The 20,158-nt window shown below is 36.9% G+C and overlaps 1 protein-coding gene across 23 annotated transcripts in view; it reads right to left on the bottom strand.

The window, feature by feature from the left end:
- PARD3 (par-3 family cell polarity regulator) overlaps positions 1 to 20,158 on the bottom strand; it is a 443,499-nt gene that overhangs the window by 140,814 nt on the left and 282,527 nt on the right. For 17 of the 23 annotated variants that reach the window (XR_008436211.1, XM_053972924.1, XM_053973078.1 and 14 more), the window contains 4 exons: positions 16,786 to 16,975; positions 11,810 to 11,961; positions 10,730 to 10,774; positions 4,240 to 4,467 (listed from right to left, as the gene is read on the bottom strand). Coding sequence is in view for 22 of the 23 variants with exons in the window: in XM_053972924.1 (XP_053828899.1) it covers positions 4,240 to 4,467; positions 10,730 to 10,774; positions 11,810 to 11,961; positions 16,786 to 16,975 (615 nt within the window). In the remaining variant the exon portion in view is untranslated. The remainder of the gene's footprint in view (positions 1 to 4,239; positions 4,468 to 10,729; positions 10,775 to 11,809; positions 11,962 to 16,785; positions 16,976 to 20,158) is intronic. The other 6 variants (XM_053972931.1, XM_053972907.1, XM_053972979.1 and 3 more) reach the window with 3 other exon arrangements.

Here is a 20,158-nt window from a genome sequence, read left to right as displayed (position 1 = left end):
TTGTTTCACTTTTATGCAGTGCAGTCATCCTGCAATTAACATACATATAATTACTAGTGTTTAGAACAAATGCAAATGCTGCTCAATTAAAATTCAAACCCAGGCTACAAATGAAACTTCTAATTTTTGTTATGTTGCAGTAATGACATTAGGTTACTGCAAAACGCAGGATGTATTTGTTTTGGTGCTGTTATTTCCTTTTTTTCCTGAAACCTCCTGCTTCCCAATTCAGGATGCTGAAGCCAAAAAATTAAATTGGAGTATACTTTAAACATCAATTAAACTGAACACTAGTGTCATTTCATGAACCACACTGCAGTATGGAGAACTACACAAACAGGTATTATGAAGCTGTTCTCCTAATTAGCCCATAAAATGGAAAAGATGCACATGAGGAATCAAAGCTACTTAATGTGAAACTATTTTGCCACTAAGCTTCTAGGCCTCTTATTGTGATATTTAATACAGCCCTAGATTCCAGCAATTAAGATTCAGCAAAAGATTAGAAAGCTTTGTTGATCTCTCCCAGTCAAAATGCCTTGCTCTTCTTCGTGCCACTAAAGATAAACATTTTGCTTCTAGTCAGCTATTTCAAGTATTAAAGAAAAAAAAAAAAAGAAAAAAAACAAAACAAAACAAAACAAAACAAAAAAAAAACAAAAACAAAAAAAAAAAAAAAAAAAACAAAAAAAAAAAAAAACAAAAAAAAAAAACAAAAAAAAAAAAAACCAGGAAAAATTATCTGTAAAAGCTGAACACCCACACCTCTTTCCACAAATGTTCCTTCTTTACCACCACTAAAACTCACACACATCTTCTCAAATACTTAAAATGTTACCTCAGAACCAGTCAGTGTCATCTGATTTTAATCCTACGTTTAGTAATTTAATAGCATGTTGTTCCAAGGACATTTAGAAGAGTCAGCCCCTTTGTCATATATGCTACCTGTATTCTTTATGGCTTTTGTGTATGGAATGATGACATGTTAGGAACTCCTCTATACAATACACTGCAGCGCTGTTATTTGCTAATCCAAAGCAGGTCACTGTCTGGAAGACAAAGAAACACTTCTAGCACTGAAACACTTGGAGAAAGGCAAAAAAATTCAAGTAAGACAAATGGATCCAGCCTCAAGGGCATCACCAAACTGACCACCAGCATGTTTGTCTGGGTTTTATAATGAGAGAAAGTCACATTCTAATTTCAAACAATTATGGAATAATTAAATACAATTTCAAAAAAACTTAGGCAACATCGTTATGGCAGCAGTGAGGCATTAGTTACATTAGATCCAGATTGTTAAACTCCTACATATTCGTATGTGCCCAAACTTTGTCCAGCTGAAGACACCATTTGGTAAATTCCCTGGAAGCCTAAGTCCATATAGAATTGACACAAAGTGGAGCAGACTGCAGTGTTTGAGGTTTAGTGCAGATACAGACGTTTTCATGAAGACAGGTGACATAGGGCTGGAACAGCTCTTAAGCTCCCACAGTCACCATAAGAAGCAAAAATCCTCAAGAGTAGGATCATATTTACAGAAAAATGGACATGTACTAAAGGAACCAGCTGAACCTTCTGGAGCTAAAGAATGAAGTCATTTTTGTGGATAAAAAAGCTGATGTTGCAGGAAGAAAAAAGAAGCAGAAAAGTTGCTGACAAACATGGGGTTTGTCAGCAAACATGGGGTTTGAGTAAAGTGATGCTTACAGCATCTACCAATTAGATTAAGAAAAAGATGTGTGCTTGCCTCATAAACAAAGTAGAGCTACCAATCAAGAGATGCGTGGACTAAGTGGAGCTACCAATCAAACAATGCATGACCGTGTAGACCACAATAAGAAGTAAATATCTGCTTCTATGAATCTGGCACTTCAGACTTCTGGAATCTTTCTTAGATGTTTTATTACCGTATGTGGAAGCTATTAGAACACAACAAAATGCATAGTTCTTGGTCATATATAACTTGGTCACACTTTGCTGATCCTTACTTTACCATGTGGGATCTGACTATCTGTGGGATCCTTGCTCTTGCTCTCTCATGAGCTGGCTCTTGGTCCAGTGCTGCAAGACAACTTCATCCAGAGATGAGGGCTAAGACTCACCCCATGACATTTTGATTTCAGCCAGCAGGCTTTGTCTGGTCCCTGCTTGTGCTGGTTTTGGCTGGCATAGGGTTATTTTTCTTCACAGTGGCTTTTATGGGGCTGTTTTGGATTTGTGCTGAACACAGGGTTGATAAAATAGAAGTGTTTTTGTTATTGCAGAGCAGGGCTTACACAGAGCCAAGGTCTTTTCTGCTTTTGGTATGGCCACAGTGGTGAGGAAGTTGAGGATGTATAGACTGGGAGGAGACACAGTCAGGACAGGTGGCCCCAGCTGACCAAAGGGATATTCCAGACCACATGGCATCGTGATCAGTATATTAAGTTGCGGGTAGAAGGAGGAAGTCAGGGACATTTGGAGTGATGTCTTGATGGTGTTTGTCTTCCCTAGTAACAGTACACATGATGGGGCACAGTTCTCCTGGGGATGGCTGAGCACTTGCCTGCCCATGGGTAGCAGTGAATTAATTGTTTTGCTTTTCTTGTGTGTGTGGCTTTTGCTTTCCTATGAAGCTGACTATATCTCAATCCACAAGTTTTCCAGCTTTCACCCTTCCAATTCTCTCCCCAGTCCCACTGGTGGGGGAGTGAGCACGCAGCTGCCTCGGGTTTGGCTGCTGCAGGAGTTAAGCCACAACACTGCTGCTCCCATGTGAAGGATCCAAAGGGCTCCAAATATTTCCTTGCTACTCTCTATGCATTGCATCAACAAGCTTAAAAACCCTTACCAGAATCTCATAAACCTATACTCACCTCATGACAACTGTTTCGCTATATTTTTGATCAATTGAGATTTAACCATCTGTAACTTCTGGATAAACCTTGGATATCTGAAGCCTCAAACCAGGATATTGCTATCAGTGGGCTCACACCAACAAGGTCTTCTATAAAAACATGGTCTTATGTCCCAAAAGAACACAGGCACGCAATTTGTAAGAATAAGCAGGATCATCACACATTTTCTCACACCTATTCTTCTACTGGCCAGAAATAGACTGACAGCCAGCAGCACCACACCAGCATTTAGCCTCACTACTGTGTGAAATTGTTAGGTGCTGGAAAAGCAAAGCAGAATTAATTCCATCTGTAGCTACCTTTAAGAAAAGTGACTAGCAAATTTATCTCCCTTGCAGCCTCAGAACACTCTTAAAAAGAGGCAGATTAAAAAAAAAAAAAAAAAAGGCCAAGAGTTTTTAAAAAATAAGAGTGGTTACAGAAGTAACTTATAAAAGAGTAATAGGGAATGATGCTTATGAAACAGAATTTCTGAAACTAAAAAACTTTAAAAAGAGTGAAAATTCTTTTCAAGCCTTCATTAAATTCAGACTAAATACTTTACTACTTCAACCTCCCCATCATCATCTTCATTCATAAACTTCTAACTAGCTGTAGGTTGATTAAAAAAAAATTCTGCTGGTGTGTGACAAGTTGAAAGTAGTACAACATGAAGGTTAAAAATTCAATGATTTTAATACAACCCCTGATTGAGGTAATTTACCATTCATACTATTTTCATTCAATATGAGTTGTCATTTTACCAGCCCATTCTTACATAGTTCAATAATGATAAGGTTAGCTTTGAAGTGATTCTTTTATGTTAATGACATTCTCCACATGTTGGGTCATACTTCGGGTTAAAGAACTGAAAATGTAAATGAATGCCCATTAGGGTGGGTAATAGCTGATCATTAACTTTATATTTTATTAGATCTGCCAACCTCACTCACTCTAATTAAAGGACAGTGATTTCTTTTTATCCCCCCCCCAACACTACAAACGTACTATTTCAAAGTTAGATGCCTATATTTTTGTAACACAAATTTAGTGGGTTTGCCCTTCTACCTATATTTTTTTTCTAGTTTACATTAGTACATTAATTAGCCGTCTTACAGAATATTTTCACAGTAATTTAAGTAAACACATTCCCAATAATCTTATTCTCTTATTTTAGAAAGGAAGAAAGCTGCAGAGTGCAGCGATCTGTTAAAGCAAATGAAGGGAAAAAGCCTAAATATTGATGAAGTTTGTTCTATTCTTTTAAAATTCTAAAATTATGTTCTACTACTTTAGTCACTTTCTAAAGGAATGAACCTATGCCACTAACACTCATTATGCAAAACAACAGTTTACTTACAAGTTTCCATGCCTTCATCATCATCATCTGCTACAGGTTTATCGTATGATTTGTCTATGGCAGCTCTGAAGCTTTCGTTGCAGCCTCGTCCTCGGATAATTCGTGGGCGTGGGCGGTGGAAAGGAATGTCACCGTTCAGAGTCACCTCAGCAACGGCTGTCTGCAAGCTTTCTAAGGAGCTGGATTTCTTCAGACCTAATGAAGGCCCCACATCTCTGGTTGGGGAACCTTAGTGATTTAAAGGGGGGAAAAAAGTAATTAGAATTAGTATTGAGAACAGCATGCTTGATTATGCATATCCATCCTGAAAGTCTTTGGGGACACACTTAACATTATTCACATCATCTCTCAATAATCTGTAGGGAATTCTCCACAGATTTGTTGGTCTCAGAAGCAAATGAGTATGTCAAGTCACAGTCAACGGAACTGACAATGTTAGCAATGTCTGGCTTTTCAAATCAGTGAAGAGAGACCAACATCCATTACTATTATTTTACACAATTTAAATGACAAAGAAATCACAGGGCTTTAAAAACTTAGCTCATACAACGAGCACAGATGCATATCTAACAGTATCTTACAAAACAATTAACTGTTTTTGGTTTGAGCAGAAAATTTCCTCTGTACTAGCAACTGATGAACAGAGAGCAGATTATGGGCATGAATCCTACCATGTTTAGTGTAACAGTCATGCAAAGTAGCCTGACCTCTAGCTTCAAGGAACATGCTGTCTGAGCTTTAAAGACTTGCATCAAATTGCTAACAATTTCATAATTAAATGCTTCTGAGAAGTATCAGCTGACTTGCCCAGATTATGTGAAATTGCTTAACAAAAATCTGTGGAAAGGACCCAGTAAAATGGGCAATACCAGTTATCCAGTTGGAAAATAAACACACTCCTGGCAGTCATGACGCGTGACTGTTAGGGCAGCACTACTACAGCTGGGGCTGAGGGCAGCTCTTATCACTGATAAGAGGGCAGCATGTCCAGAGATGTGCCAAGGAAGCCTCAGACAGTGTTCTGCAACAGCCTTTCTCCATCCAGATTTCACTTCTCAGGTTTGTGGGTTAAATGTAGAGCCTTTGTTCTTAGACTACCACTCGCACTGCAAATCACCTCACAACTGCACAATTAGACCTCATACTAAAGTTAAAACTAGGAAGAATCTTTCAGGGGAAAAAAAAATCAAAACACACCCCATTTTATTGATTTTATTCAAAAGTGCAAGTACAGTCTTAGCTAGATTTTCCACAGGACTTGGGAGTGGAAAACAAGATGAGGTGGAACAACATCATCATGGCTACATTTCCTAAAATTATGAGACCAGAGCCTTCATTTGTAATATGAAATTTGCACTTTTTCTCCACCCAAAGGGAGCACAGAAGAGAACTGTTATGGCACCACAACAGTCCCAGGTGGTAGGCTGTTAACTAGTTGACATCAGCATCCTTATCTGGCAAAAATAAATTTCACAGCCAGCCACCACTGAGAGCCAGAGCCAAGGCCTGAATCCCCAGGAATACCGAAATTCTTAACAGTACATTAGTAAGCATAGGTGTGAATAAAGGTGTAATAAAGGAAAACTACCTCTTTTAAGCATTCAGCTCAGAATAATACAGAGTTCTGAAGATGGTCTCTATTCTGGTAGATACTAGGAGACAGCATCTGTCACTGCTCTTCATGAAAGGTATGTGAAGTTACCTTAAATTGGGGAAAACTGCTACTGCACTACTAAAACTATTCAGTATTAGTTGGGGAGGAAGGGGGGTGTTTGTCCCCGACAGAAGAGATGCTGAACAGCAGCATGGCAAATTTTCTCCACATCATTTGTTACCTTGGTATGAGATGAAGCAAGGCAGTGAATGCTGTCAATTTCTATTCAGCTATTAAAAGTCTGAGCAATTACATTAAACTGAAATCCCTCAGATCAAATAAATTCAAACAGCAGCTGTCAAAGTATTTCCCTTCAGCTGCCCTACTGATAAGATTAACTTGTAAACAGAAACAAACGAAAAATCTACCCTCCCAGGTCTACACAGCTCCTGCAGTTTGGTTCCCCTGAAGTCTGTAGTCCTGCTGCTTGGACCCTTGGTCAGAAATAAATGCACCCCAACAAATGAGAAATGTTTTCTTCATGAATTCCCACCTCCCAGAAGAAGCCACCCTCTCACACACAGTCTGTACTTATTAGAGGGCTGAGGGTTGTGAGGATGGTTGGGCAGAGCACAGGGCCAGCTGGGACCAGAGAGGGTCGGTGGCTTCCCAGCTGTGCAAACAAGCTGCAGTCTGGAATTGCCAAACTTCTGAAAATGGCCTGAAGTCTAAGGTGAGCATTTTACAGAACATTCTCTCTGCCAAGTAAAAGCACTCCAAATTAGACAGTGCCCTATAAAACTGTCCACTTTCTAGTCCATGGTCAAATCTGCTATTCCTCCACTAATGCCTGCAGTATACAAGAAATGAGACTTTAATTTGCTTTTTATTTTTCAAGATTGTATTTTTTTTTAATTGTCTATGAGACAGAAAGAAAAAAAAGGATGTAACATCTTGGAGGAAAAAAAAAGAGGAAATGGGACAATCATATATAAACCAGCTGTTTGACAGATCCAATTTCATACACAAAAGGAAAGGGTGTCCTCTTACATAGCAACTTACTGTAAACTTCCTTATTCCACATTCTGCTTTGTAATGTTTCAAATGAAATGCTCATATATCTCTTCCTAATCAGAGTGGCTCTTTTTGTAAACAGTAATTACAAAGAAGGCATTTATGTGCCCATTTGTGTTCATAAAGAACATTAAAAAAAGTTCAATTTCCTGACACCCAATATAGACCTTTGTGAGAACTCTATTTATGTAAGCTGTGTTTTCCCAAAGGATGTCCCATCTGGGATATGACCTAATGTTGAGTACCATAAAACTAATAATGGATTACATAAATGATAAGAATATTTATTGAACTTGGGTGGCCATGAACACAAATGTGAACAGGTTGCAGAATCTGAAATGGGGAAATCTCCTCTCACAAGCAATTTTATCAGTGTGATCACAGAGCTATGTATCTTTTAATACCTTCACTATCTCCTATGGCTACTTCATAGCAAATCTTACTATTCTAAAAATATACCGTTTGGTGTCCCTGTAAATAGTGTGTTATGAATTTATTACTGGAATTCACCAGTCAGAAAGTGAGTCGTTTACCCATAATCTGGTAAACACCAGCAAACTTTCTTTAAAATGGATTCTGTTTAAAATTTATGAGTCACATCAAAACGCTGTTTTCTAAATACAAAAATGTCAGCATTTTCTTCCAGCCTTTACAGCACTGGTGGTAATCATCAGAAGCGTTATCTGCTCAGAATGAGCTCTACTCCTATTTTGACACCAGAATTTAAAGTAGAAAAAAGGAGAGGAAAAGACACATCTACCTAAAGCATATTTATATGACTGAAGATGAAAGGGATTCTTTTATCATTTTTAAAATTTGAAGTTTATCAAAATCTCCCTTTCCAATGATTTTCTTAACAAATACCCTTTGAGGTAGATTCATTCCTCTGTATCCCAGCAGCCCTCCTGCCATGACTGCCACCATGCATCCTCCTCACAGCTCGGCAGTGCCCACACCCTGTCCTTCTCCCAAGGGCTTTGTGACCTGCCAAGCACAGCCCCTGTCCCCCACACATGTCCCTCCACTCCCTGTGTCCCCAGCTGGCCAGTCCTTGGGGACAAGGGCCAAGCCTTGCCCTCCCAGCCATGCAGCCACCCCTTGTTCATGCATGACTGCGCAGGTGCCTCTCCCACGGCGCACACACCTAGGAGACACTGAGTACACAGATATCGCACAAAGCCTGTGCGCTGCTCCCTATCCCAAGTCCTTTGTTTCTCCCTTGTGCTGACACTGTTTAACAACTCACTGTGCCTCCCCTTATCTCACCCCAAGGTAATTATTTATACAGTGACACCAATCCGCTTGGGTGATTTGCAAAGGCAGAGCCCACAGTGTCAAGGGATATATGATGTTTTGTCCAGTGGCTAATTTTAGTCTATAAAGCAAATTTTTCATCAGCACGTTCTTTTAAATCATTTAAAATAACATTTTTTTTTCTTTCTGAAAAATTAGTTTTATGACCTGTCAAGTCAAATGCTACCTGCAACTGATGCCAAAAACTTCTCTGGATTTCATTAAACCAGTTTTGCAAAGGCATAAAGTCTACTTTCTAAACACCTTCTTGAAGGACATTATCAGTGAGTCTATTTACTTAGTAATATCTGCTCCATTACATGTGATAAATTTTTCCATTTCTAGTTCAGTTCAGACACTAAGAGATTAACACTTCATCTGGGGAAGGCAGGAGAGGAATAAAGCAAGAAATTGCATAAAAACCAGTTTAATTTTGATTCTGTTTAATAAAAGCTTAATTAAAAAGCATTGTGTAAGAATAAATCAATAAATAATTTAAATATTTGATTTTTTTCTTTTTCATTTTCATAACATATATGGAAAAATAACCACCTAGAGCTACAGTATGCCTGGGACTCTATAAATGAGCCATGCTCAATTGCTACTGAATATACTTCTAACCTCTAGGATGAACTGTAAACACTGCAAGGATTAGGTACTTCAAGTGAACTATAGAAAGAAAAATAATTAAAAAACTATTACAGTAACCAGAGCTGGGGAGTTCTATGCTCTCCTTTTCAGCCAATACTATTAAATCCAACTGTGACAGTAACAGAGTTTGTTTTTATCTTTTCTAAAGTAAATAATTGCTGAAGTTTTCTGGCTTCTAGAGTTCATTAAAGCATAGTTCACCACACATTTGAAGCTTTTTTTCTTAGAACCAGACAATTTTTAAGCCAAACTACAGTAAGTGGTTTGTTTAACAGCTACATCCATCTTCAGTAATGGGAGATATCCAGTGTTTATAAACAAAACCTGGTTAAAAGCACGCAAAATAAATAAAATAAAAGTACAGCAAAAGGTGTTTTCCTTTTTTCCAGCCACTGAATTTTTTTTCCAGCACATTTGCTGTGCACGAAATATGTAACTGCCTAGTCCAGACAGCATGGTCATGCTCTTTCACCCAAGTTGTCCAACTTGTCTCCTTCTTTTGGAATTTAATCCAGGTGTTACACATAAAGGAAAACTACACTCCGTTCATACCACGCTCTACTGATACCACCAAAACCACTATGCATCTTTAATAACTGAGTATTGTATTTTTCTAAAACACATGGGTTTTACACCATTCTAATCACATCCCATTCAACTACACAGGTTAATAAGAAAATGAAAAATAATTTACAATAATTTTGAGTTTGGGCTTTAACTTGTTTTTATGTGAATAATGCTTAGAGGTGAAGACAGTTCCTAAGCACCAATTATTACCACAACCATTAACACTATTCATACATTCACACTCTGATGGCTTTAATCCTCCAAACATTCATGCATTTTGATTTTGTTTACTCATTCTTTTTTTGCAAAGCTGCAAGTCTATGGCCATATTCTGCAATGTTTTAAAAGCTAGAAGACTTATCTGTTCAAATAGAAATTATAGTTTTATCACTTGATTACTTACAGCTTTTGAGTATTCCTACTCATGTTATACAGTCCAGTTAAACAGAGATGCGGTTGTGAATTAGTAAATGTAAATTCTCTATTGAATGCACTACTCCTCAAATCATGCTAAAATAAATAATATTTTCAGGTTAAAAAGGTGAATTGCTCCTAATTAGAGCTAAGTAATGTTATGGTATCCTCTGGATCTAGCCTAATTAAATAGCATTCTATGGGTCAGAAGCTAACTTATATTAATAAATCATATAGGTTCATAATTGCAGTTGGTGCATTATTTTAATTACTAATAAAAAATATGCCTTGAAAGCTATTTCTCATTATCATTTTGTGAAACATTACAATGAATGGTATGTGGAAAAGATTCTATTTACATATTCTTTTGTTCTGTTACGATGCTCATGTTTCAGCTCCAAAAGCAAATCAACTTGCACAAAAAATCTTCAACTCAATGCACAACATGTATGTGATGACCACTTAAGGAAAAGGCAGCAGTTTTCTAATTAAAATAATTATTTTCAAGCACTGTGTTAGCACTGTAATAGCCAAACACTCGACTATTCTAAATCATCTCTCTGTGCACTACAGTTTGAAGCTAGGAGGAGATTTTCCAAGATATTTTTTTGAAAGGACAAAAAATCCCAAACAACTCTGAATATTTATGAGTTTAAAGTGTAGAAACAGGTGTCTGCCTACAATCACATGCATGACCTGGCTGAATATGCTACCCTAAATACTTATCTCTATAGAAAAATTTCCTTTTTCTGTACGACTTGATTATTCACAATAGAAAGCAGCCATGCAAGTACTGGAATATTCATGTTTTCATGCAATTTGACTGGCAGTTCTGTAATTGTGGTAAGCTGCTTTGACCAAGGTTTCTATAGCAACAGCCTTACTGTCAATTCTTACCTGTTTTCTGGTCATCCATTGTACTGAGCTTAGTCTCGTCAGCTACTGTTAAAAGGTAAATGCATAACGGTTAGCCCAGTTAGTGCCCATGCCCCACATGCACTCAACATTCCTCCTGGTTTGCATATTTTCTTTTCAAGTTAGGGGACCTTAGAAATGTCCTACTTCATGCAAATAAACTGCAAGAGTAAGCAAACATTCTGGGTAGAAGTGGCAGCAAACTAGTAACCTTCATGCAGTCAGTCATTCACATCACAGGCAGGTACAATATGTTATTGACACGTTAGCACACGCCACTAGTCAAGACAAGTCAACACCTCCAATCTGACTGCAGCCTGAGGATGTTTGTGAATTAGGGATTGTAGGCACGACACTCACAACTATTGTAAAGGAGGGAATTGCATTATATTTTATTATCCTGAGTAGGGAATTCTGTGTGTTTAAGCCATCAAAACTCACTGTTTGAGGTTACTAGAGTCTGTACTTCAGAATCTAAATTCAATAGCAGAAAAATTGATGGGCTTGTTAGCAATTACTTATTCTCAGTTGGTTTATCAGTTAAAATGATCACTGTGATTGCCTGTCTTAGCCGCTGCTACTTTATAGGGCTTCTGATATAAATATTAAAACTTGGGTCTCAAACAGATGTCAGACCATTTTCTAATTCTGAATTCATCTACAAAATGAGAGACTATGAAAGATCTTTAAGGCTAACTGCATTATAATCATGGACTGAGAATAAACCCGGCTACCCAGAACCACAGTGTGGTACAGTTTTACACAATCATTCTCTATGGATTGGTAAATGCATTTTTCACCTCCTTTTTAATAAATACTGTTTACTGCATTTAGGTATAACCACATATCCAGAGGACTATGATATTTGAATGTATGGACATTTACAAACAACACCCAGGCCACTTGGCCATTCAAGTTAGTACTTTACTACCCACAAGTAGACATTGTGTGCAGTACTACTGCACATACACAATCTGTTTGGAATTATAAAATCTATATACTTACAACATGAAAATCAGGTTCAAATTAAAAAAAAAAAAAAATTGAAAAAACATCACTCACTACCTAGATCCATGCTTTTGGATTTTCGTGTTTTAACAAACTCCAACTGACTGGCATCTGAAAATTGCTTTGTACGCTTTTCTGACATGCTCTGGCGTCCAAAACCCTCTCGCTGGAAGGCAAGTACTGGATCAACATCTGGACTAAGAGTGCTGTAGGAAGGGAAAAAAATCATGCGAACATTTATCAAGATCACGCAACCTTTCACTCTTCAGAGAAAACCATTTATTTAGCACGTGACTTCTACCAACGATTAAGTTCACAGTTTTAAATACACCACTGCAAGTATTCAGTTACACACACAATGGATTTGTTTTACTGCATTAAGCAATTCTAGTTAAAAAGTACCAAGAATTTCACTTACAGTTTTAACAAAAGATATACACATCTGGTGTACTATACATATTCTATCAGAACATAAAGTCCAACACAGGAATAATTTGCAGGAGAATAAAACAGTTCTTTTTTTCTTCCTGAGAAACAAATTTATTCTATTGATAGAAATTTGTCTGGTTTGTCTTTATCAGAAAATGTTTTTAGTAAAGCATAAATAGAAACTGTGCTGCCTGAAGCCCACAAAGCTTGAAACTTCGTAATTTAAAAATTCTGCATTAAAATTTCTCTCCATATGTGAAATTTCTTGTAGATTTTTCATAGCTTCTCTTGCTTTTAGCCTGGTTATGACAAACAACCATATATTTACTCATTGCTTCCCCATAGAGCAAGTATTTGCCACAGTAGATCTACCCCCTAATCAGAAATGGGGAGAACTGTATTTGGTTTTTGTTTCTTCTGTGGGTTTCTAAACTGACTTCAGCTCAGGGAGTCAGGTTTTCAGCGAGCTGCCTCAGAAACATGCTGAAGATAGATTTATTAATGGTGCTCGAACACTGGCAAAATCATGAGTGCAAGAATGAAGGCAAAATTTGGTGCACAAGCTAAAAACATTTTTTCAAAAGGCAAGATTGCGTACTGCTAATAAACAATACGAAAGGAAATTTACAAAAAGATCTTCTGGCTCCTAGAAAAGGGGGTAGTAATATAGATCTCTACTTCAGCTGGCACAAAAAGAAATCAAAAGCATAAAATACTGAAAAAAAATCAGTGGTTTAGACCATTGTTATCTATCCTATAGGTAAATGATCCCTCAAAATCCCCTCTTTGAACGCTGTTGTACATCAAGATAAAAAAAGTTAAATATTTTGTCACTGAGATCTCTAAATAGATCTCTAAATGCCACTCAAGATATTTTGTTTAGTACCATCTTACTGTTTAGTACCATGTTTCTAAAGAATTGTTTTTACTGTAAGGGCTAAGTATAATACACATCTCATTCCTAGTGAGAAACAGGCAAATGGTGAATTTTTGCAAAAAACAAATTATACTTTTAAATTCTGTAACATGCACATGTTTATGTATGCCATGTACTCTAATTTACAAAAGTATCTTTGATCAAGAAACACCTGGGTATTAGGCAAAACAGAGAAAAAGAGGTAAGGAAAGTGTCCAAAGGCATAAAATACTATAAAAGATGAAAATCACTATCCTCATTGCCAGACAGCCAAAAAGAAATTCAGTCTAGTAATGGCAGATTTACAAATAATAAGATATGTGCTTGTGACTGGCATATAATACTTCAGTGTGAGCAGGATCAGAGCTTATGTGAATAAAGCCAATGTCAAGTGCCTTTTGACTTTAATGTTTCTGGCTCAGGCTCATAATGTTTTACATTTAATTACTGTAACTATTTCAGAGATGTCTGCGCAATTTAGCAATGTTCTCAAGCATATGCTTAAAAGCTCTGATGAATCAGAGACCATACTCAAAAATAACTATTTAGTCCTAACATTCACTCCCACAAAATAGGGAAAAAATTATCTCCTCATGATAGAAAGATAAAACAGACAAGGCCAATATACACTTCTAGCATTTATAGCAGTGCAACATGTAGCTGAGTAAGAACCATCTAAATCTGAAAATGTCCTCCAAAGTGACTCCAACTGAACTTACAGGGTTTCAACACCTTTCATAATCAGATCATAATTGACTTTACCAAGGCCACACATAAGTTTCTGGCTCCCTGCTAGTCAGCCCTGTGTCTCTGAAGGCCAGAAAAATGTGGTTTTACTAAGTGAGAATTTTTTTCCAGCAACATCTGTTAGCACAGGCTCACGTTTGTTAAAGTGATTGGCTTCATCTTGCCGAACAAAATGTATTTTGTGACACTTTCTTCAGAAAAAGTGAACTTATAAAATTATTTGTTTTGGCTCTGTGCTTCTTTTCTCATACAAGCTTGCTTTGATCCACCTATATAAAACTTCTAGTAGAGTAAAATATAATTTCCATGTAAACACAGCACACACTTATATGTTGAACTTTAAGTCCTAAGAACAGACTAGAACTCCAGTTCAAATATAACTTGAAAAGGACACCACAGGTCCCAGAGAGAGCAGTAGGGTCTGCACATGGCATCAGCAACTGGGAATTTGGGAGGTTGGAATCCAGCATTTCCACTTATACCACTTTTAAAGACTTTCTGCTTCCCTTATCTGTCCTTGTCACACCTCCCTTTCACACATACTTATTAAGGGAATTATTATTACACGTTTGCATAGTATCCTGCACCCTAAAGGTGCTACTTAGTGCCTTTATTTGAGCCTTACGTAGAGTTCTGAATTTTTAAGTCTTGTTTTACTTCTATTATTAATAACCCATGAGTGTGTTTCAGTAATTAAGGAAGGAGTGGATCACAGGAGTCTGAATGCATGTACATTGTCTAAAAGTATTCAGAAGTCCCCAAGAAGAGCCACAACTGCAAAAGCCAATGAGCACAGAGGAGGAATTAATGTCCCTAAAAATGCCTCATTTTAATATTTTTCAACTACATCAATAACAGACAGAGGTGAATTTATTGCAAGTCATTAAGCAATGCCAAATGCAATTTACTATATTCTAGAATACTTAACAAATAAGATTTCTGGAATGACAGCTGATCCTTAAAAGAATGTAACCGTCTTCTGACCCTCAATGTTATTAAAATTCCATTTATTAATCCTGTCTTATTGGCCTTTTGTTTTCATAACATTTTCATCAAGGATTAGGGAGATATTGTGAGGCTGAAAAAGCTTACATTTTCTTCTGTGATTCAGAACAGCTGCCATTCTTGTTTGGATAACCCTTCATCCATATTCTTAGTTTTACCCTTTGTGCCTTCCAGCAAAATCATACAATGCACCTTCATTTTACAAGTCTTCCTTCATCCATTAGCAACAGGAAATTGTAGCAACAATCTAATTCTATTGCCATTTACTTTTATTTACAAATAGAATACATTAGATACTAAAGCACAACACTGCTTTAAGTGCCTCAACTCTTTTAAGTGCCATTGTATCTGAAGACCTTTACAGTTTCTCATACACAAACTTAATTTTTTTTTGAGTGTGATCAATTCTACAATATCTAATCCCTGTTTTCTTTACTGTTACTTAATTTACAAAGAAGTGTATGAATAGCAAGACACACTGTAGAAGTCAAAGTAAAAGCTTCTGCAGTTTTCAAATGGGTTTTAACTTTATTTCATAGGATTTTGCTCACATTAATCTAAAAATACTCCCTCAGAAATAAGCTATTATGTGCAGGCTTGAGGACGATTCTATTTAAATGTCTCAGATTCTCAGCTTTTACAAAAGACAAATGGACTTTTCATGAACCCAGATTACAGGTATGACTAGTCCATAAGAACTGCAACATCAAAAAAAAAAAAAAAAAAAAAAAAGTAAATGAGAATGAAAAAATGACATTTTCATACAATCATTAAAACAGAGCTTAAAATACAGAATTCAATTCCTGGACATAAGATAAAATAAACTAGTTTAAAGCAGAGAAGAAGCTGACAGGTGCATATCAGCCAGCAGGTGCTATTGCTGTTCTATTAAGATATTGCTGACACATTCATAACAGGCTCAAGAGACAAGAAAAACAAGAAAATTCTAGTACTTCACACCATTTGTGGTAATTATCCAGCTTCAAGAAGTAGCAGCGTACAGAGGTGGGCTTTTATTTTGCTATTACTATAGATAATTACAGGACTTGTAAATTAAATCTTAGATCAGTATTAATTGTACTAACTAAGCAATAAACAGTATTTCTTTGCCAGGAACTTAAGCAAGTCAATAATGGAGCTCAATGCATTTCTCATTAAGGCACTTACGTTAAGACGTGTTAAAGTAATTGGAGAGTCAACCTAAGACTTACAAACGTTATTTTTACTATGGATTAAATATATAAAGTTACTTTCCATATCTTTAAATGTGGAACTGTTACTTTCTGTATATTTAAATTCAGAGTTATTACAGTACATTGTCTTTGCAAATCATCTAACAGTATGAATAGTAGTTCCTCACACATAATGAAGAAATCTTAACTAGCTCTTTTTGCATAAGCATTAGACCGAGGCAAATCAAAGAGCTGTGACCTCTAAGTAGATTTAAAAGATTTGTACATTATTGGGAAAAGCAAAGAAGTATACAGAAGTATTGAGATGCTCCTAGATATACAATGGAATATAAAAATAAAATCTTTGTTTTATAAACTTTGAAATATTTACAGTGATGTTTCTAAACTACAATTTCCAATCAGTCTTTCATCTTTCATAAACTCAAATGTTTAAATTTTGGTAAGTTATTTTTTTTAAAAGCTAGGTCAGGTAGCAATTAAATTAAAGTTAGATCATCAAAATAACATAGCTATATACTAAGTAACATTTCCACAAATATGCTTTAACACAGCACAAAACTGCAACCAGAGGTATTTGTATAGACTTCCTCCCTGAAACAGGGACAATTACCAGTTTGAAAATAGTAAAATCTAAATGTGACAAAAAAAGAATTAAAATTAGCAGTAGCCAAAAATGTAACTAAAGGAAAAGATGCAACTACAGCTCTCTCTTTTTTTCTTCCACTAATCCATGCTCTTACCAGTCTGTTGACTCATTAATTGCAGCTTTAGCCCATCCACCAGTATCAACAGTGCCAAACCCGACATCATCATGGGAACTGGATGATGACTGGTCAGAGAGATGAGGAGGAAGGACTGACAGCCTGTCATCTTCAATAATGACAGTGTCATCCTGGGGCATGTTCACTGTTGGAGACAGCTGATATTTACCTGGACATAAGGGAGAAAAAAATCCAAAACTAAATAACAGCAGCATGCAGAGAGTGCCTTGAAAAATATTTCATCACAGATGATAAAAGGTTATGTCAAACCGCAATGCTACTGATAAGAGTGACACAATGCAGATAATAAAATTAACTATAGCTCACTTTGTACCCATCTTCCTGTGCAGAGGTCTGAAAAGTGATGCACACCAGTTGTTTCTGTGGCCTACTGCAAGACCACAAGGTCACAGAAGGGTTGAAGTTTGGAAGAGACTTCTCTTCTGGTCCAACCCTTTCCACTCAAGCAGAGACACCTACAGCCATGTACCCAGGACTCCAAACAAATTGCTTCTGAGTAGTGCTTCTGCACCACCTCCCTGAGCACTCTGTGCCATTGCATGGTCATCCTCACCCTGAAAAAGCGTTTCCTGATGTTCAGAGGAATCTCCCATGTTTCTGTCTGTGCCCACAGTCTCAAGCCCTGGCTGAGGAGCTGCTCAAAAGCACCTCCCCCAGAAGACAGTATCTCCTCTTGTATCACCTTGTTAACAAAGAATGTGTTCCACAAGGACTAACAGAGGCCATCACTTTTCCTGATCAGTCTGACCCTCATGAAATGAGAAATTATTAAGAGATGCTGGGAAGTGGGCACATGCAAAATTTGGAGAAAAAAAATTACCAAATTCTATTATCAACAAATTCAAGTAAGTTTTAACACTTTTGTTAAAATGCTTAAACAAGAACCATCACATACATGATAGGGACTACATCAAGGCTCAACATGAGTATGTTCAGTGGCAGACTTCATCAGGTAAATTTGTGAGAGTACAAGTTAAAAGATGGCATGATCTTACTAAAACAATTCGTAAAATTGTCACATCTCATGAGAAGAAACACACTAGCTTAATCAACCATTAATTTGACAACAAACTGAAAATTATTCTAAAACTATGATGCACCAGTGTAATATATCAAAAACTTCTACTTCCATATTTTAAACTGCTTCTATGGCCACATCAATTATTTCCATACTTTACTTTCACTATCGGTATGGAAAAAATGTGAACAATTTGGGGAAAATAAGATTTTCCTCTTCTCTGTAAAGGTTTCAGTTACCATCACTACCTTTGCATGCAATTATTAATAAACAAACAAACACACCCCTATGTGTAAAGAGCTAGTTAAAATCCTCACTGCACTAGATAATACATATAGTAATCTTTCCAAAGAGGGGAAAACTGGCTACAAAGGGATCACTAAAGAAGGCTGAAAAAGTGCTGGAAGAAAAAGGTACTGATATTTCATCACTGTCAAACTGAAATGAATGTATGCAGTTTGCATAACAGCTGATTCTGCCCAGCAATAGTTCCTTTGATGGACAGGTTAATGTTTAGCCTGGTAATGTACTTCTTTCCAAACATAATGCCTACAAGACTGTTAACTCTGTAGTTAATAATGTCTCCAAAGAATTGATTGTGAATAGGTATAACCTTATGGCACTCGGCAGATTGAACTTCCCATTTGAGAGGCTACAGTAATTCAGTAACACTTTTAACTTTTCACTACCCTTCTTTATATCTGACAAGGGTGAAGACTGACATTTTAACAGCTGCTTTAGAATTAAGGAGAAAACCCATCTGACATGCCTGTGCTTTTCATTGCAGATGAAGCTAAAAACAGGTGAAAGGTTTCACCTCCAGCAGATGGTTGGACAAACCTCAGCACTGGACTCAAAACATGCCTTGTAGAGAACTCAGCTGAAAATACCCCTGGAGAATTAATTCCACAAGTGTTGTGAGAAACCTTACAAGGAAACATCAAAGAAACTTCAAACCCAGTAATCTTCAGTATATTTGACTGATCTACAAATCTAATGCATTGCTCAACCTTTCTACAAACTCTTCAAGGAAATAATTTTCCCTTGGGCTGGAAAAGTGCTATTTAGACTCTGAAATTTAGACTCTGACTACACTTCAAGTCCAGTTTTGCATATATTAATTCAACTTCAGTGAGGTAATCCGTAATAACATAAAGTATTTTGGACACTGTACTAAGCAACGTAAAACATTCTCCCTTTCAAATGTTTCTCATCTCAGAACAATGATGCTCAAATTTCTTGGACAAGTTACCAATCTAAAGAAGCACAGCCTGAGGACTACACCAAACTATTGGGTAAAAAGGGTTCCCATCTGTCTGTGCAGAAAAAGAAGGCTCAGAACTCCGGTACCAAATGGCTGGTCTCCTGGTCTATGAGGATTTTCATCCTACAAGGAAAAATATGCCAAGCAGCATATTTCAAAAAATATTATACACCTTCAAACCTATTATACACCTATAATACAGCAGAAAATAAATTGTACCTGAATTAAACCACCAACATAGAGCCCTCTAAAAAATCTCTGATCACACACAGTACATAGTATGAATAGCAAGTTTATTCATGAAGAACTAAACTGCTCCATGTCCTTTCGAATCTTGAAATTCCCTGAAGTTAGGTTAATATCTTTGCTGGGATAACTTGGCTCCCATACTGACACTGCATTGTCATGGAACTGTTTCTGGCTTGATCCTTGGGCTTTTGCTGTTGCTTTCTCTTTAAAGGACGGTCTACAAAATCTGCTGAACACTCTCACCGTATGTTCAAAACCCAGCATTACCTTATGAATGACTCATGAGCATGTCGATACTGTGGGATTCAGACCAAGAGTACAATGAATGCCTGGAGAATGACTAACAACAAAGATTTCTCCACTGTATAAAGGCCTTGGATTTCAAAAAAGTGCTCAGATCTGTCAACTATTGTAGAAGAGCATCACATTTTGATGAGATTCCTGGCCAAGGAACTACATTCTGATTGTAAAGGGTTATTTTCATTTCACTGAGACACACACTCTACATCTCTAGCTAAATTTTTGTTACTAGTGCTTCCTTCTGATTCTACCCTTAAGACAGCAATTATTTATGTAGAGAACAGAGTATTTCTTGTTGTGTAGGAACCATCAAACTTCACAAAGTTCTGAGGGATCTTTCAGGATGAAAAGCAGATTCAGTGCAAGCGATTGTTATTCTGTGTACCCCCCGAAAAATATCTTCTGTTTAGTCACCGTTAGCAACAAAACTCACCACATTCATAAAAAAATAATCAGCAACTAGAAAAAGGAGATGAAAGAGGACTTTGTACTAAGCTGTT

The sequence above is a fragment of the Vidua macroura genome, chromosome 1 (genome assembly GCF_024509145.1).
Source record: "Vidua macroura isolate BioBank_ID:100142 chromosome 1, ASM2450914v1, whole genome shotgun sequence".
NCBI lineage: Eukaryota > Metazoa > Chordata > Aves > Passeriformes > Viduidae > Vidua > Vidua macroura.
This window is presented reverse-complemented; position numbering and strand designations above follow the sequence as displayed.